At 59.1% G+C, this 17,372-nt stretch overlaps 1 protein-coding gene across 4 annotated transcripts in view; it reads left to right on the top strand.

Annotated features, from left to right (window-relative positions):
- The window catches only part of FBXL18 (F-box and leucine rich repeat protein 18), a 79,060-nt gene that overhangs the window by 39,361 nt on the left and 22,327 nt on the right, over positions 1-17,372 (top strand). For 2 of the 4 annotated variants that reach the window (XM_058709878.1, XM_058709876.1), the window contains one exon: positions 1,036-1,196. The exons of 1 other annotated variant lie outside the window; for it this stretch is intronic. In XM_058709878.1, the coding sequence (XP_058565861.1) occupies positions 1,036-1,192 (157 nt within the window). In that variant the 3' untranslated portion in view covers positions 1,193-1,196. Of the gene's footprint in view, positions 1-1,035; positions 1,197-10,582; positions 11,333-17,372 lie in introns of those variants that run through there. One more of the 4 variants, XM_058709877.1, reaches the window with a different exon arrangement.

Raw genomic sequence — 17,372 nt, 5'->3', positions numbered from 1 at the left:
GCTTTATGAGTACCTTTCTGGCATTTACTTTCCATGTGTCGTAAATCCATCACTGTGTCCACTGGGGACCACAGGGAGGGCTGGGGCCGCGGTTTCCTGGTCCCTTTCAGCAGTCCTGGGGCTGTAGGGGAGTTGCCTTTGTTTTGCCAGATGCCCAGGTTCCCTGTCCTGTGGGCACCTTTGCATCTCTTGCCCCTTGAGACCCGTGGGACGGGCCTTTCTTCCAGAACCAGAGTCGCTCTGGGGTCTGGAGGTCTTTTGTCTCACTCCGTAGGGACCAGCATGTTGCCTTTCTGGGGCTCCTGCAGCCACACTTGTGTTTTGTCTCTTGGCCACTGTGCGGAGTGGGCGGGTACAAACAGGGACTTTGCTCTAAGCAGGGAGGGAGGGGCCCCACGGCCAGGGTGATGGGGGCTGGTCACCCCGCTGGCTGTCCACGCGGGGTCCCGGGGAGGGTGACCCGAGACTTTCCGTGGCAGTTGGACGCTTCCTGTGTGCTGTGGGCAGGGCAGACTGCCCCCTCTGTGGGGTGGGGAGGGGGGGAGGAAATCCGACCCCCCTTAGTCATGACACCAGGTGAGGGCTTGTGGCTCCCAGCAGCAGGGCCTGGCAGAGGGCCGCCTCATCTGACTTGGGGGGTTCTGTGCCCACAGGGTGGCCTGTGGGCAGGCAGGTTTGGCCGCCGTTTCTTTCTCCACCCCCTGCGGGTGTTGTCCTGGCCAGGCGTGGCTTCTGCAGCTCCCAGGAGCCCCCACTGTGTAGGAATGCGATGGCCTGTTCCGACAGGCCGCTCTCCTGGTCCCTCCCCTGGCAGGAGAATGGGTGTCTGGGTGTCTCCTGTGAACCCCACAGAAATGCCACCACCCTAAGTCGGTGGCTTTCCCTCTGGCTGCCCCCCGCCCCGCTGCTCCCGGAGGCCCATTTCTGCTGGTGGGTGGGGTGGCTCAGCCCTGCGCCTTCCCCCTGCGGCCCTGCGCCTTGCCCCCGCGGCGCCCACCTCCACAGGGCCCCGCTAACGGCTTGCCTCTGGTTCAGTTTCCAGGCTGAGCGGCCCGCGCTGAATGTCGTCATCTTCCCTCTGCTCCACGAGGGCCTGACCAATGTCATCCGGGACGTCCCCATGGTGCACCTGGATGAGATCACCTTATTTAAAAGCAGAGTGGCCGAGGAGCCACCGAACTTGTGGTGGTGACAGGTTCAGCTCGCACTGGCCGGAGCGGCTTCCGTCAGCCAAGCCTCTCGCCTGCCGCTGTCGCCTCTGTCCGTCTCCTGGGCCAGGAAGCGGGACTGCCCCGAGTGGGCACGTGGCCTCGCCGCTCCTGCCCACCGCCTGCCCCTGCCGGACGCCAGGGCCTGTTGGGTCACAAGATGAAGAAAGCCCCCTCCGCCCAGCCGTCCTGTGCACCCACCACCCCCAGGCCCCCCCCGGGGCTTCCTCTCGCTTTCTCTTGGCCCTCACTGAATCGTGGGTTCTGATCCGTGAGGAGGATGAGAAGGAAGAACCGGCTGTCGGGGCGACCTGCAGGGCCCCACGTGGGTGTTGACCTGAGATCCGCGTCCATCACGGGGCGCCGGCTCCTGGGGGCCCTGATGAGGCCCCCAGGGCTGCCCCCACTGCTACTTCAGCCCTCCAGAGTGTCCGTCTGTGTGTGTGTTCCTGGCCACTTGCCGTCGGGCTCTGTGGAGGGGTGGCGAGGGCCCAGTGCTGCGGTGACGGCGCGGGGGCCTGTGAGGGTGACTCGGCTTACCCCGTGACACGACGACGCTGCCGGTAACCGCGCTCTCCTTCCCTCAGGCCAGCTGGGAGCTCACAGGTTTTGTGGCTGCACGTTTGGGCTGCTTTTTCCCAGTAAGACACGTTTTAACCCAGTAACGTCCCCAGTATGTTTCCAGGCAGACAGCGTCAGCCAAGTTCAGGGCCGCTGGCTGGGCAGGGCCCCCCCCGGGGCTGGGATTGTGGGGTACGGCCTGGGGTCTGGCCCGCCGTACGGCCGTCATGACGTTCGGCTTTAAAACCTGCAGCCCCCTTGAAGCCCCGTGTTTCTGGGAAAGTACAGATACACCTGACTTCATTAAAGCAACCTGAAATATTAAAAGTTAGGAAGGACATTTAAGGCCAGAGGAGGGATCAAATTACCCCATTTCATATAGCTTTATTTAGCACTTTAAAAAATTCAGTGCAGCTATTCCAAAAGTGGGGAGCGACTGCCCAGCGTCCAGGGCCTCGCTCCCTGTGTGGAGCCCACTGCCTCTGCCTTCTCGACTGCAAGACTCCCCCGGAGCCGTCAGCCCCTCATCCGGGAGCTTCTGACGGGCTACGGCTGGTTTCCTTCCACCCAGAGAGTCCGGCCCCACTGCCCTTGGCGATGCTCCTGGAGACTTGGGGGGGATGCCGGGCACCTTCCAGCCAGCCAGGGGCAGGCCAGTGTGTGGAGGCGGCCTTGTGCTCTGGGCCAGGGCCACAGAACCCACCGGGCCCTGCTCATGCTGCCGGGGCCCATCCTGGCTGGCATCTGCTTTCCGGCCCCCAGCCCGGCCATCTTCCCGCTTGGTTTCTGTGGTGACGGTCTCCCCCACTCTCCCGTTCTGTGTAGCGTGTCCTACAGTCAATCTACTAGAAGACCAGGTCCCGGGGCTTTTCATTCGCCTTTTCCTTCCCTGGATTCGTGAGGGGCAAACGGTTCAGCAGCCCCCGACCCCGCCGGGCGGAGGGGCTGTGGGGGGGCAGACAGCAGCTGCACGAATCAAGCAGGCCTGGGGTCAGGGCCCTGGGAGAAACGGTCCGTCCACAGCCTCTGCCCATCCCAGCAACTTCGGTTGCTCTCCCCTCCCCTGTCTGAGTGGATGGGGTCTGCATGGCTGGAGGGGGGTGGTTTGCACGCCCTTTCCTTGCCCCAGGCTGCAGCTGGCAGTTGTCTGCAGCCTGGCCAGAGGGACTGGTCTGCAGGCTGTCCGCAGATGAATGCCCTGCAGCCTTCACCTTGGAGGTCCCGATGCAGTCTGAGAGCCATGCCTGGCCTTGCAGGCTGAGGCACAGACTGCCCTGGGCCCCGGAGAGACAGGGCTGAGGTCCCTAGGGGGCCACGTGGCCGTAGATGAGGGTCTGAGAGTTGGTGGGAGCACCTCCCCTCCCCAGTTTGGGGACATTTCTTTCAGGCGGCGCCCAGAGACCCGCAGGCAAGCGTGGTCAGTGCAGGCAGTGACTTCTCGTGCTCAGTGCAGGAGTGTGTCTGGTCGAGGCCTGACCGCTAGGGAGGTGTGACCCGGGAGGGAGGTGGCCCAGGGCCCTGGGTGGCCCTGGGTGCCCTGGTCTCCTTCAGAGCAACCTGGGCTCAGGCTGGAGAACGCGCTTTGTCCAGAGGCTGCGATCGTGTGTTCACGCGCTGGCCTGGACGGCCGTTCTCCTGAGCAAGCAGTTTCCACCGGCGGCATCGCCTACGCCCACCGACAGGCTGGGAGGGGCCGTTCAGCGGAGGCCGGGGCAAGAGCTGCCGTGGAAAACGGCCCCCAAGCGGTAGACCTCGTATTGTTCGTGTCCCCCGTAGCCGTTCTTCTACTTAGGGCGAGAATTTCCGCCGCTTCGACACCCGAGACAGGATCCGCCAGATGTTAATAATGTGCTTGTTCGCGCTAAGTGCCATTTTGGCAGCAGCGTTAATTGCAATTTATATTCTGCAGCATTTTATGCTGGGAAAAGAACCCACCCTAATGGTCCCCACTTGGCAGAACTGGGCTGTTAAGTGCGGACCATATGCTGCCTGCCGAGAGGGGCCTGGTCAGCACTGGTGGCTGCGTGTGCATGTGCACACGTGTCCATCTGTGCGCACACACGTGAGTGTCGCCTTCCGTGTGCTCGCCTCTGCATGTGACCGAGTGTGCGTGTGTGCGCGTGTGCGCGTGAGTGTGTGTGGGTGTGAGAGGGAGAGAAAGCGGCCCGGGGACAAGGTGGGAATGACAGTGAGGGAGGAGAGACCGGGGCATTTATCCCTGTTGAAACAGAAGCCCCCTTGCCCTCCCACGGCCGCTCCTCCCTCCTGGGCCCAGCTGGCCCCTGGACCCGGCGGCTCACTCCTCTCGCTCCTCTCCCGGCTGTGCTGCTCCCCGGGCCCTGACTTCGCTGCCACGCCACCGAAGCCCCTGGCCGGAGCGTCTGAAGGTGCTCCGGGGGTGGGGGGGGGGCGGGGCGAGGCATCCGGAGCGCCAGGAGAGCAGAGGCCCGCAGGCTCCCTTCCCTGCCATTGGCTTTTCATTGTCACGTGCGAGTATTTTCATTTCCGAGCCCAAGGAGGCTGGACTGGGGACTCTTCACTCTGTCAAATGACTGGGGGGCAGACCTTATCCCTGCCTGGCAGCTACCCTTCTGAGGACCCGACGATTCACGGGTCTGGGCCCACGTGTCCACCAGGCTGGAGGGTGTGGCCCAGGATGGGACCTGGACGATGCCCCATGCACCTCGGGTGGCTCTGCAAGGCTGGGTGTTGGGGGCAATGCCCCCTCAACCACCTCGGCACGGGGACCCCCGGCAGTGGGCCATCGGACGGGAGGACGAACGTAGCGGGTTCTGGCCAGGAGAGCGGGCCCAGGGGAGCAGGGCCGCAGGAGCCGGAGGACCCGGATGTCTATGGGCCCACGAGGGTCTGAAACCAGCACGTGCCATCCTGATCATGCCAGCGGCCCTCCCGGAGTCTGTGCCCAGAAGGCAGTGACCCCGTGACCTCTCCCCACCTTGCAGGACAGGGACCCTGCCCTGTGGACCCACCCTCACGACCTCTGAGTGGCCCTGGGGCAGCGGGCAGCCTCCTGCTTCCTCTTGCCCTTGTTATTTGCTCCTTGGAGGTTTGAGAATCGCTAAGACTTTGTAAGAAGAAATACCATGACCTGAGAAATCGGTGAGGCCGACGGTGGGAGATTTCGGCGGTTCGGGCCAGAAAACCTGAGGCAATGGAGATGTGGAAGGAGGACGGGCGCCCGAAGTTCTCGTGGCCTTGGCCCTGAACCTCCTTCCCTGCTTGGGCAGGAGGGGACGGGATCACGTGGCAGGGGCTCGGTGCCCGTGCGGTGCTCGCCTGTCTTCTCCGCGTCGGGGGCGCAGAATTCTCACGGGGCACGTAAATGTCTAAGGTCTCGGATACAGGCCGGGTGGTGTCACCTGAATGTCTGCTTTCTGGAACTCTTCCAGAAACCACGGGAGTGTGGGGCGTTGCGTTGACGTCACAGGGTCCTCTCCGGGCCAGCCAGATGGGGAACGTGGGGGACCCGGGGCTGCTTGTCGCTGTGAGGTCAGGGAGCCAAACTCACCACCTGGGAGGCTCAGTCTGCGCCAGAAGCTGCCAGACCCGACGAGGGAATAGTTTCCCGTGGAGTCCTAACAGTGTGAACTGGAGGCGTGTCTGCTCTGCTCACTGGAGCGGGTGGGTGGGGGGGCCACGGTACGAGGAGGTGAGAGGCCACGTGACACCGTGGCGCAGGTGGGGTCTCCAGCGCTGGCACCAGCCGCCCCTCTGCCGGCCGACCACTGCCTGTCCCCGCGCAGCCGACCCGGAGCCGTTGAGCTTGGCACGTTTCCAAGGGGGTGTGGGGGGAGCTGGCAGGGGGTCTCACGGTATGTGGTGACCAGGTGCTAAGTGACCAAATATGTGTCACCTGCCTTTCCACACAGACCTCCTTATCCGTCTGGTGATGCCCACTCCTGAATTTTGTGTCCAAATGACATTTTGAATGGGTATTTTCATGTAAACTTGTGGCATGTGAAAAGTTTCAAATAAAGTGGACTTGATTTCGAAAGACGGGTGGCCATGCAGTCCTTCCGGGAGGGACCCTCCCTGACCTTTCCCCTGCGACCCTCCCCACCCCCGGGGGGTGGGGGGCACCAATCACCCACGGCTGTTCTGACGTTGGGGTGACCGCGACGGACACGTGAGACCCGGCGGAGGATCCGGAGGCTGCCCGGGGCTCCCCGGAGGAAGCTGCTGGGTCAGTTCACGTGTGCTGGGGAGGGAGGTGGCCGGGCAGGCAGGACGCAGGGACACGGCGTGGCCTGAAGCCGCTCTCTGCTCCCCAGTGGCAGCTTGAGCTCTGGCAGTGCCTGGTGACTGTCTGCCATAGGTGTTATCCAGGGGCCGTGGGGACCGTGTCCATTTTGTTTATATTATATACGGGGGTGTGTGTGTGTATGTGTATGTTTTAACTTTTAAAAATGTGTTTCCTTATCTTTTTTAAAAAGTTTTTTTAGTGTTTATTTTTGAGAGAGAGAGCGTGATCAAGGGAGGGGCAGAGAGAGAGAGGGAGACACAGAATCCGAAGCAGGCTCCCGGCTCCGAGCCGTCAGCACAGAGCCTGATGCGGGGCTCAGACTTACAAATGGTAAGATCGTGACCTGAGCCGAAGTCAGAGGCTTAACCGACTGAGCCACCCAAGTGCCCCTGTATATGTATTTTTAATTGTGGTAAAGTATATATATAACAAAATCACTGCCTTAACCATTTCTAAGTGTCCAGTTCAGGGGCACTGAGCACATTCACACTTCTGTGCAGCCGTCACCACCATCCCGCTCCAGAACTTTCCATCTTCCCACACTGAGACTCTGTCCCCCAGCCCCCGGCTCTGGGAGTCTGAGGACGCTGGGGACCGCAGAGGAGTGACTGGATTCGTGCTTCTGGGACGGGCTTATTTGCAGCATGTTTCAGGCCGAAATATCCGGCAGCAGACCAGGGCTGTGGGAAGGGGCTGTGGCTGCAGTGTGGACGGGGTGGAAGGTGCCAGCCGAGGCGGAGAGGCCAGGGCGGGTGGGCGTAGGAGTGAGAAATCCGGCGTCCCGTGCTTCAGACACGCGTGTGACCCGGTGGTTAGGGTGACAGGTGAGTGGTGGGGGGCGGAGCCAGGGCGGGAAACCACGCGGTATGCCGCTGCTGGTGTAGGACAAGCCATGCCAGCCTCAGGGTGTAGACGAGCAGTTGGGGGATGCTCGTGGCTTCCGTGGGGCAGGTGTTTGGACAGGGCGTGGCGTGGTGCCTTGCCCCAGTTCCCTGGTGCCCGGAGCCTCTTCCGGCGGCTAGAATCTTCCAGAGGCCTCTTAGGTGACGGTGGTTGATGCAGGCCGTCGACCGGGAGCTCAGCTGGGCCTGTGGCAGGATTGCCTGCGTGTGGCCTCTCCATGTGGTCTCTCCACGTGGGCTGCTTGGGTTTCCTCACAGCACAGTGGCCGGGTCCTCAGGAAACCCAGACGCTGTGCCCTAGCCTTGGACATCCCGTAGCGTCACCTCCATACACTCCGTTCACTGCGACGGTCACGGGTCCGCCAGATCCAAGGGAAGGGGACGCGCTGTCGCAGCCCCCGGTGGGAGTCACGCTGAGGGAGGTGTCACTCGCAGAGCGTGTGGAACGGGAGCCCAGTGTGGCGTTTTTAGCAAGTGCCTCGTGGTCAGGGGAGGGTGCCTGCATGCGGGGCCGTTGTCCCCCCGGGCCGTTGGCTTCCCCGGCCAACCTCACCCGGCCTCGAGGGTTGCCGTGGAGGAGGAGGGACCCGCCGAGCCTGGGAGGACGCCTGCTTCCCAGGGGCCTCCTCAGCAGATACCCCTGGTTTGTGGGGAGCACTGTGCCGCTGGGGGCAGTGAGACGTGAAGAGGTCTGCACGGCCCGGAAAGGCCAGGGCGCGCCCGGGCTTGATGGGGTGAGAAGCGGCCTGGCCTCTGTCCGCAGGCTGAGCCTCAGAAAAACCCGTCCAAACGACCTCAAGTGAAGCTGTTCTTGTGGCGGTGATGAAAGAGCCTGACGCCCTGAGTGAACGGGGTTTGCACTGGAAGCGTCAGGAGTCGAGGCTGGAGGAGGGAGGGGTGGCGAGAATGACAAGCTTTGGGGGCGGCCGGGGGGCTCAGTCGTTGAAGCGTCTGACTCTTGATTTCTGCTCAGGTCACGATCTCACAGTTCGTGGGATCGAGTCCCGTGTTGGGCTCCGTGCTGATGGTGCAGAGCCTGCTTGGGATGTTCTCTCTCTCTCTCTCTCTCTCTCTCTCTTCCCCTCCCCTACTCCCTCTATTTCTCAAATAAATAAATAAAAGCCTTAAAAAAAAAAATGATAAGCTTTGATTGCCGCCCAGAGCTTTGCACAGGATTTGTTGGTTGTCCCGTTTGCCTCTCCCGGCGGGGGGAGAAGGCGTTGCGGAGCCCTGACCTTCCAGAGCCGAGGGTCTTCTGGGAGTTCGCGTGGCCTGCCTGGAGCCCCACGCTGGAAGGGAAAGGGTGCTTTCCCTCGGACCTTGCCCGCCCGCTCTGGGGCCCAAGCCACGGGAAGTTGCCGCATTGTGAGTTTTGCCCCTTGTCGTCCCCCCCCCCCCCCCCCCCGGCTGCAGGGGCCACACGCAGCGCCGCCTGGGGAAGTCGGCCAAAGCCAGGAGCGGGGCCTGGGCGAAGCCCTGACGACCACCCACCCCGGTGAGGAAGGAGGTGGAAGGCCCGCAAGAGGGGTGCAGGCTTGGAACCCCTGGACCCGCGGATTGCTGCCCTCGCTCACACTCACGCCGCACACACCCCGGCCCCACCCTCTCTCACCCATTCACGCCCCCTTACAAGCGCGAGCGCGGATCCACCCTCACACCCACACGTGGCCACTCACACGCAAATACCCTCCTACGTCGTAGCTCACACCCAGCCGCTGACACGCGCGCACGCGTGTTCCCACACACGTTGCCTCGCGTACGTGCCTTTGCAACCCCCCAGCCGTCACACACCCAAGTGTTCACACCGGCACCCGTGCCAGTTCACACCTCCACTCACACACCCGCGCCGACACACCTCGCACCGGCTCGCTCGCCCATGGTCGCTCCCACCTCCACACCGAATTTCATGGTGTGCACGCCGGCACCCACACTCTTACACACTCCTGTTCGTTCACACCCTCGCACTACTGTAACGGGGACGCACACTCACACACCTGCTCGAGGGCCGGATTCGTTTCACACCCCAATTACTTAGCATGACCAGTTCAGTTCCACTCTCCTCTTGCGTCTATCGAGCCCAGAAAATTTGGAAAATTCAGAGAAGCAGAAGGGGAAAAGAAATGACCCATATTCTTAGGAGCCGGAGAGAACCTCTGTCGATATTTTAGTTCATGTCCTTGGAGTCCTCGTCCTGTGCTTTTAAAAAACGTTCTCAGACTGTGATCGTCCAATGTAGGGTTTTGCTGTGCACCTGCAACGATAAAGGCATCTTCTGTCCTTCCAGACCCATCCGTCTAACAGTACGGTTTGCCATCACGTGGACACTGCTGGTCCCCCGTCGTTGGACAATTAGGTTGTCTCTAATTAGCCACTTTTCCAGGGAATGCTGCTCTGATACCCTCGTGCTAGAGCGTTCTTCTATATTTAGAATTCTTTCCTTAGGAGAGACTCTCGTTAGTGGAATTTCTGGGTCTACATATGAATTTTTTTTTTTTTTAAATTTTTTTTTTTCAACGTTTTTTATTTATTTTTGGGACAGAGAGAGACAGAGCATGAACGGGGGAGGGGCAGAGAGAGAGGGAGACACAGAATCGGAAACAGGCTCCAGGCTCCGAGCCATCGGCCCAGAGCCCGACGCGGGGCTCGAACTCACGGACCGCGAGATCGTGACCTGGCTGAAGTCGGACGCTTAACCGACTGCGCCACCCAGGCGCCCCTCTACATATGAATTTTTTAAGGCTGGGAGGAGCCTCAGGGGGTTGTGGAAACAGAGCTGTGTTTCGGGCGTGGGCTGAGCATCTTTCCACAGCACGATCCGGCCCGCGTGTCAGCCCGTGGCTTCAGAACTCGGAGGTCACCTCCCAGTTGCCAAGTGTCCCGATTCCAAATGTACTAGTGACTCAGGACGTCGATGATTAAGGCATATAAGGGAGCAAACGCGGGTAAAGAAAAATTGATAGGTGTCAGATGATGTAAATCCTACCGAATGGTGACTCCCCACAGCCCCCAAGTTTGCTTTTGCGTCCAGGGGAGCGGCCAGAGCCCCGGGTCCCTCTCTCCCACTGACCGCCTACACAGGCCTGGACCTGGGGCCCGGCTGTGCGTCCCGCCAGGCCGTCTGTGGAGGTGGCCTAACGCCCCCCCCAAAGATGTCCATGCCCGCAGCCCCAGGTCCCGCGACCATGTTAGGTCACGTGGCAAAGGGCAGGTAAGTTCACCCAAATCAGCGGACTGGTTACACGGACAGACTAGCCCCGCATAATCACAAGGGTCCTAGCAAGCAGAGGAGGGAGAACTTTCCTTGTGGCTGGAGGAAGGGACCGGGAACCGTGTGGCCTCCACGCGCTGGAAAGCCAAGGACACGGGTTCACCCCTAGGGCCTCGGGGAGGAGCCAGCCCCTGGCAACATCTGGATTTTAGCCAGTGAGGTTTGGGTCAGACTGATGGAGCCGTTAAGTTTGTGGGCCTTGACCACAGTGTTAGCAGCCGGCAAGGACCTCCCCCCCGCCCGTCTCCCTCCCACCCATCCTTGGGCGCGCAGGGCCGCCGGCCAAGGCAAAGAGGAACCGCCGCCCCCGTGTCCGCCAAAGGGAAGGATTTCTGGTGACTTTATTTTTTCCTTTTAATTCTTTTCCGTCCTTTTCCAGATTTTCTATAATGGTCATGGATGAACTCAATTCTGAGATGTAAACAAAACAAAACACACACAGGAGAACAAAGCAAACAGATATAATTTTGTTAAAAACGTAGTACGGAGCCCTTAACGAGAACAGATCGCGTCTCTGTGCGATAAAACAGAAGGTTGTTCACGGTGTATGGACCCGAGGGCAGATCGCCGGATACTACACGAGCTGTGATAAAACGATCAGGGTAGGTTTGTGCAGAGCAAAACCCAAGTACACACCGGCCATCAGTGGAGGGGTCTTGGTGGGGAGTGGGCCACCCAATGTGAGGTCGGATCCAGGGTCCCTGGAGCTGGCCAGAGACAGCATGGGCAGTTCAGACACACCCGGACTGGACAGGAGCCACCCCCACCCCCACCCCCACCCCGCCCACTGCCGGGTCTGGGTGGTGGGGAACAGTTCACAAAGCCTTGGTGGGCTTTGAGGAACTCCTTCAGAGACATCCAGCCAGGTTTTCTACTCTTCGTCTCTGTAATTTGACTACTCCTGGGACCTCCTAGAAGTGGAACCATACAGTGCCATGGTCTGAATGCTTGTATCCACCCCCAAATTCATGTGTTGAAGCCCTGAACCCCACCGTGATGGTGTAAGGGGGTGGGGCCTTTGGCAGGTGCTTCGCTGCAGAGTGAGACACGGGATGGGCGGGTAAGACCCCATGGGATACTGTCCCTACCGAGAGTCTTCATTTTTCTGGAATAAACATTTCCCCAGGTTGCTGCAGGCCTCTGATTAATTTCCTGAGTTCTGAAAAAATTGATTCTGATCGTTTTTTTCCATTGCTTCTACGAAGGCGTGAGTTTTCAAAGGTTCCTATGTGGCCACTGTCGCTCCTGTCCCCTCCTGCATCACTTTTGACAGCTGGGTAATATTCCACCGGGTGGCAATTACAACTTATTCAACCCATCCCCTGTGGTTGAACATTTTTTTAAATTCCTTTTCTTACAGTTTATTTATTTTGAGAGAGGGAGGGGGCAGAGAGGAAAGAGAGAATCCCAAGCACGATCCCAGTGCAGAGCCTGATGTGGGGCTCAGTCCCACGAACTGTGAGATCATGATCTGAGCCAAAGTCAAGAGTCAGATGCTTAACCGACTGAGCCACCCAGGCACCCCAAGACTGAGACGCATCTAAATGTTCAACCACAGGGGCACCTGGGTGGCTCAGTCGGTTAAGCATCTGACTCTCGACTTTGGCTCAGGCCGTGATCTCACAGTTCATGAGTTCGAGCCCGGAGTCGGGCTCTGTGCTGATGGCAGGAGCCTGGAGCCTGCTTCGGATTCTGTGTCTCCCTCTCTCTCTGCCCCTCCCCCACTCACACTCTGTCTCTCTCTTTCTCTCTCTCTCTCTCTCTCAAAAATAAGTATTAAAAAAAATTTTTAGATGGTTTGATTCAGTCTTCTATGCTTACATACAATGCTGCAAATTAATACCATCACTTGAATCTTGAATATCATTTTACGTGTGTGCCAATGTCTGTAACATAAATTGCTGGGAGTGGAATGGCTTAGAGAGTGTATGCATTTGTAATTAGACAGATACTGCCCAAATTGGCCTCCACGGGGGTGGGTTGAACCAATTTACATTCCCACAAACAATGTACAAGAATCTGAGCTTCCCACGGTCTTGCCAATAGAGGGTGTTCTCTAACTTTTGAATTTTGCCGATCGGGTGGGTGAAAAATAGTATCTAAGTGTGATTTCACTGAACGTTTCTTTTATGAGCAAAGTGGAGCATCTTTTTATGTATTTTAAAGGCCATCGAGCGTTTCTTTCTCTGGTATGTTTTTCTTATTGGTTTATAGACGCTCTATCTATTAGGGAGACAAGGGCCTTTATTTTTATGTCCTTAAGTGTGTGCTCTGCCCACGTCTTGCTCTCAGGGGACCTGGAGACCGTTGAAGCAGACGCCGTGAGCTGCTCCCGCCCTCCGGGGGGCCAGCCCGGGGCGCTGGGCCCTCCTCAGCCTGAAGAGCCAGCCTCAGGGACACAGCAGGTGTCTTCTGTTCCTCGCATATGTTTCTCCCTCTGCTGTAGTTACCCAGCTCTTCCTGTGGCTTCGGCAGAGTCCGCGGTGTTTCTCCAAACCCAGCCGCCTCTGCCGTGAACCTCCAGGGGAGTTCTAGCCCCCAGCCCCCCCATCCTGGCCCTTCCCAACAGAGCGAACCCCTCATTTTCCTGCGCTACGTCTGTGCCTGGGGCAGACTTCCCTGTTAATTGCCATTATCCTCCCGAATTCAGTTTTTCAACCAGTCTTTCTTCCCTAATAAAATAAAGCTCATTTGAAAAACGGCCTGTATACACAAAGGAAAAATAATGTAATCCCAACATTAATATTTCAGAGTACATCTCTCCGGCCTTTGTCTTTGGACTTATATGTGTATGTATGTATCAGAAAAGACTCAGAAGGGATTGTATTCCACAGACGACTTTGCCCACCTCTCTTTTTGCTTTTTGTGTATGTGGTGCACGTTTCTGCCCCCCGTAATCTTCTACACCATGACTTATGACAGCTGTGTTTACCTGAGTTATTCAACTGATCCCTCATGATTGGGCATTTACGTTGCTCCTAGTTTTTTGCATTTATTTATTTACTTATTTATTTATTTTAATGTTTATTTTTGAGAGAGAGGGGGAGAGAGAGAGACAGAGAGACAGAGAGACAGAGAGACAGAGAGACAGAGTGTGAACAGGGGAGGGGCAGAGAGAGAGGGAGACACAGAATCCGAAGCAGGCTCCAGGCTCCAAGCTGTCAGCACGAAGCCCGATTCGGGGCTCGAACTCATGGATCGTGAGATCATGACCTAAGCTGAAGTCTGATGCTTAACCGACTGAGCCATCCAGGTGCCCCTATTTTAAATTTTTATATATTTTTGAGGGGGTTGCAGAAAGAGAGGGACGGAGGATCTGAAGCGGGCTCTTTGCTGACCGCAGTGAGCCCGATGCGGGGCTCGAACTCACGAACGGTGAGATCGTGACCTGAACCGAAGTCAGATGCTCAGCCGACTGAGCCACCCAGGCGCCCGTAGTTTTTTGCTTTTATAATCAGAGCTGCAGTGAGTGTTCTTATAAACAGAATATGTGTGCATATTTTTTTCTTTAGAACAGAAAGCATTCCTAGAAAGAAAATTCCAGGGTCCAAAGGTGTTTAGAATTTGAGGTGTCAGTACGCCCCAGAGAGAACAGGCACCATCCCCCCAGTGGTGAATCGAACTATGGCTTCCTGTCCTGTGGCTCGTGTGTCCCCTCCACGCCAGTGTTTCCTGTCCAAGCCCCCAACCCTGTGCCCAGGGTTGGACCAGCTGTTTGCTGCATGTGTGGGGACGTGCATTCGGTCAAGAGGGAGAGAAGGTGGAGACTCTTCACTCTGGTTTGGCTCAAGTCAGGCTCCTTGGAACACTTGTGTCTGGGAAAAAAAGAAATCTGATGCTCAGGGCTTTTGTTCCTCAAATGCGTATATAAAGTCCTGAGTGTTAAACCAACGGCCAACAACAGCAGCAAACGCCAGACACAGGGATGTAGTTGCCCTTATGCACAGCAGCCTGTCTTTACACGGTTGTGGGTCATCCTGGGCAGAGAAATCCAGGTCTGCTGTGAGTGGCAGACCCCCTAGGGTGGCCAAGAAAAGAAGGCGGCCAGTCCCAATGCTGCTGATCCCCCCAGCAAGGGCAGGACTGGTTCAGGGCCAGGTGTGGTCACAGGGCTGGACAGCAGGCTTTCCAGGCGGCCACCCTCATGGTGACCTGAGCCCCCCGAGCTGGACCCCTCTCCTCTGCTTGCCTTTGACTCCTGAAGCAGTCTGAACCCCTTTTATGGCTCCCGGGGCCCAGCCCTCGGCGCGTCGTCAGTGATCGTGTGAGGTTGGGGCTGAACCATACGTGTGTGCTCTCCCCAGAAGGACTCCCCGGCCAAGTCTGCAACCCCCCTTCGAGCTGGGGAAAACCAAGGCCTAGACCAAGCCTGGGGGGCGTGGGGCCACACGTCCAGTCCCTGGGGCTCTCGGCAGCCCAGGTGAGCACACGGAGCCACCCCCAGCCCAGCCCGGCTTCCCCACTTCCCCTGCAGGGGCCAGACTCTGGCTGGGACAGGAGAGGGGAGGGCGGAGGACAGCCGCGGAAGGGGGGCGATTTATGGCATAAACACGGCACTTGCGTGTGGCACTTTGCACAAACAGGACTCTCAGCTCTGTTTCCCAGAAGCACCATTATCTCAGAGCAGTGCTGCTTCCAAAAAAGAAAGGGGAAAAAAAAAAAAAATACAGCGAAAGAGAAGAAACAGGCTTTAGGCAGCCGAACAGTTGCCCTGGGCTGGGGGCTGTGTGGAGTGGGGGCAGAGGGCAGAGGGCAGAGGGCAGAGGGCAGAGGCAGGGCGGGTGTGGAACGGGAGGCCAGGGCCCGTGCCTCCACCGTCAGATGGGCCAGGCCCCGCTGCAAGGACTTCAGACTCCTTCCAAACACTTCTGCTGACAGGGACCAGGGCCCGGGCACCGAATGCCACCTTGGCTAAACAGGCTGTTCTGAGGTAGAAACAGACACACACCCCAACAAAAAAACCTATCACACACACACACACACACACACACACACACACACATGCAGTTATGTCCACGGCTGTCCGAAGTCACACCTACAGGAGTAAAAGCCCACCTCCTCGCATGCTTGTGTGGCCTCTAGGTCCTGCCTCCCGTCACCTCCCTGACCTGTCAGCTTTGGTGCCACAGGCCCCTGTGAGCCCCAGACATGCCCTGTGTGCCCAGCCGGCCACACTCACCATCCAGGCACCGTCCCTCTCCCCCAATCCCACCCCGGGCGCCTCTCAGGGGCTACAGCCCCCGTCGGTCCCATGTGTCCCTCCGTGACAGCAGGCGGGGTCTGCTGTGTCCCCTGAGCTGGCCGTGGTGCCTGGCACGTGAGGACAGCCACCGGTGTGAAGGGGCTCGAGTTTGCCCCGCTCTCCGTCCTCCGTTCCGGGGACAGGTTCCTGGGAGCGGCCCCCGGTGATGCTGGGCTGGGTGTGGTGGGTCAGGGAGGAGACGACACGGGTGGATCTGGGCTCCCTTCTCAGGTGCCTTCTTTTTGTGGTCCCTGGGTCTGATGGACGGCAGGGGGCTCAGAGCAAGCCCGGGGCAGAGCCTCTGAGGGTCGTGGCCCCGACCTCTGCCTGCTCAGAGGACGCCTCCGGCCAGGTGTGCCTACCGTCCGTCGCAGACCGGGCCCGCCGGGCCTGCCAGGCAAGCTCCCTGGGGTCTGTCGCTGGGGCTCAGCCATCTTGCTCGTCGGCCTTGATATTTCCCGGGCCTTAGCTCCTCTGCCTGCCCACAGCCCTCTCCTCCAGGCAGGCAGGGGGACTCTGGGAGAGCCTACTGGGGACTCTGCTCCCACTGAGCTCAAGGGCACCTTCCCTTTGAAGGTGTGTCCTTCAAGTCCCAGCTTGGGGGTCTCCTTTGCAGCTGGGCAGACGTGGGCACCCGGGACTCACCCGGGCAGGGCCACACGCCTTCACCACCTGCCCGGAGGAGGGCTCACGGGACTACCCCGTGACCCCTACTCTGGGGTGAGGCTCAGGGAGGAGAAGTGGCAGAGAGCGCCAGCTGCGGGGGGGGGGGGGGGGTGGGGGGGTGGGGGCGGGGAGGGGGACTCAGGCCCTCGGGGCCCCGCAGCTCGGGTCCTAAACTTCCCAGAAGCCGCGTCAGTGTAGCAAAGATAGTCCTTTGCCCCCCCGCCTCCACCCCCCTCCGGACCACGCAGGGGAGGGACCTCGCTCTGGCTGAAGGGGGCTGTCGGCCTTCGAGCCCCCCCTCACGGATCATGCCCCGGGGTCCCCCACACTGGGGAGGGTCTCCCCCACCCTAGGCTGCCCACGAGAGGCCCTGCTGGGGTTGGGCGGGTTCCCGCAGCGAGTCCCAGGCCAGCGCCTGCCTGACCCACTGCATGAGGGACTCGCAGGCCCCACGGCCCCATGTGTGCTCTTGTGCGCCCCTCAGCCAAGCTCCCGGTCACCCAGGCGTCCCCGGGCTGTCCCCTCAGGCCTCACTCAACGCCGTGGGGGTCGTGGGGGACAGCACTGTGGGTGTCTCCCCCGCTCAGGAGTCCGTGACGGCACCTCGTGTCTGTCACTTTTTTTTTTTTCCCTGGGCCCCCAGGAAGACTGTATTTTACGTCGTAACCTAGTACAGAGAACACAGACATAGTAACCGGAACTACCCGTCCTGAGTTCGAGGGACGCACGCTGAGTTTTTATCTTGTATTCTCTCATTCTGTTATTTTCCCTCTCTCTTTTTTATTTTTTTTTTTAATTTTTTTTTTTTTCAACGTTTTTTATTTTATTTTTTTTATTTTTGGGACAGAGAGAGACAGAGCATGAACGGGGGAGGGGCAGAGAGAGAGGGAGACACAGAATCGGAAACAGGCTCCAGGCTCCGAGCCGTCAGCCCAGAGCCTGACGCGGGGCTCGAACTCACGGACCGGACCGCGAGATCGTGACCCGGCTGAAGTCGGACGCTTAACCGACTGCGCCACCCAGGCGCCCCTCCCTCTCTCTTTTTTAAATGTTTACTTGTTTTTGAGACAGACAGACAGACAGACAGAGCGTGAACGGGGGAGGGGCACAGGGCACCAAGGAGACACAGAATCGGAAGCAGGCTCCAGGCTGTGAGCCATCAGCACAGAGCCCGCCGTGGGGCTCGAATTCCGGAACGGCGAGATCGTGACCTGAGCCAGAGTAGGGCACTTAACCGACTGAGCCACCCAGGCACCTCTCT

This window comes from Neofelis nebulosa, chromosome 18, assembly GCF_028018385.1.
Source record: "Neofelis nebulosa isolate mNeoNeb1 chromosome 18, mNeoNeb1.pri, whole genome shotgun sequence".
NCBI classification, from domain to species: domain Eukaryota; kingdom Metazoa; phylum Chordata; class Mammalia; order Carnivora; family Felidae; genus Neofelis; species Neofelis nebulosa.
The sequence above is the reverse complement of the archived record's forward strand: the minus strand, read 5'-3'. Positions and strand labels throughout refer to the sequence as shown.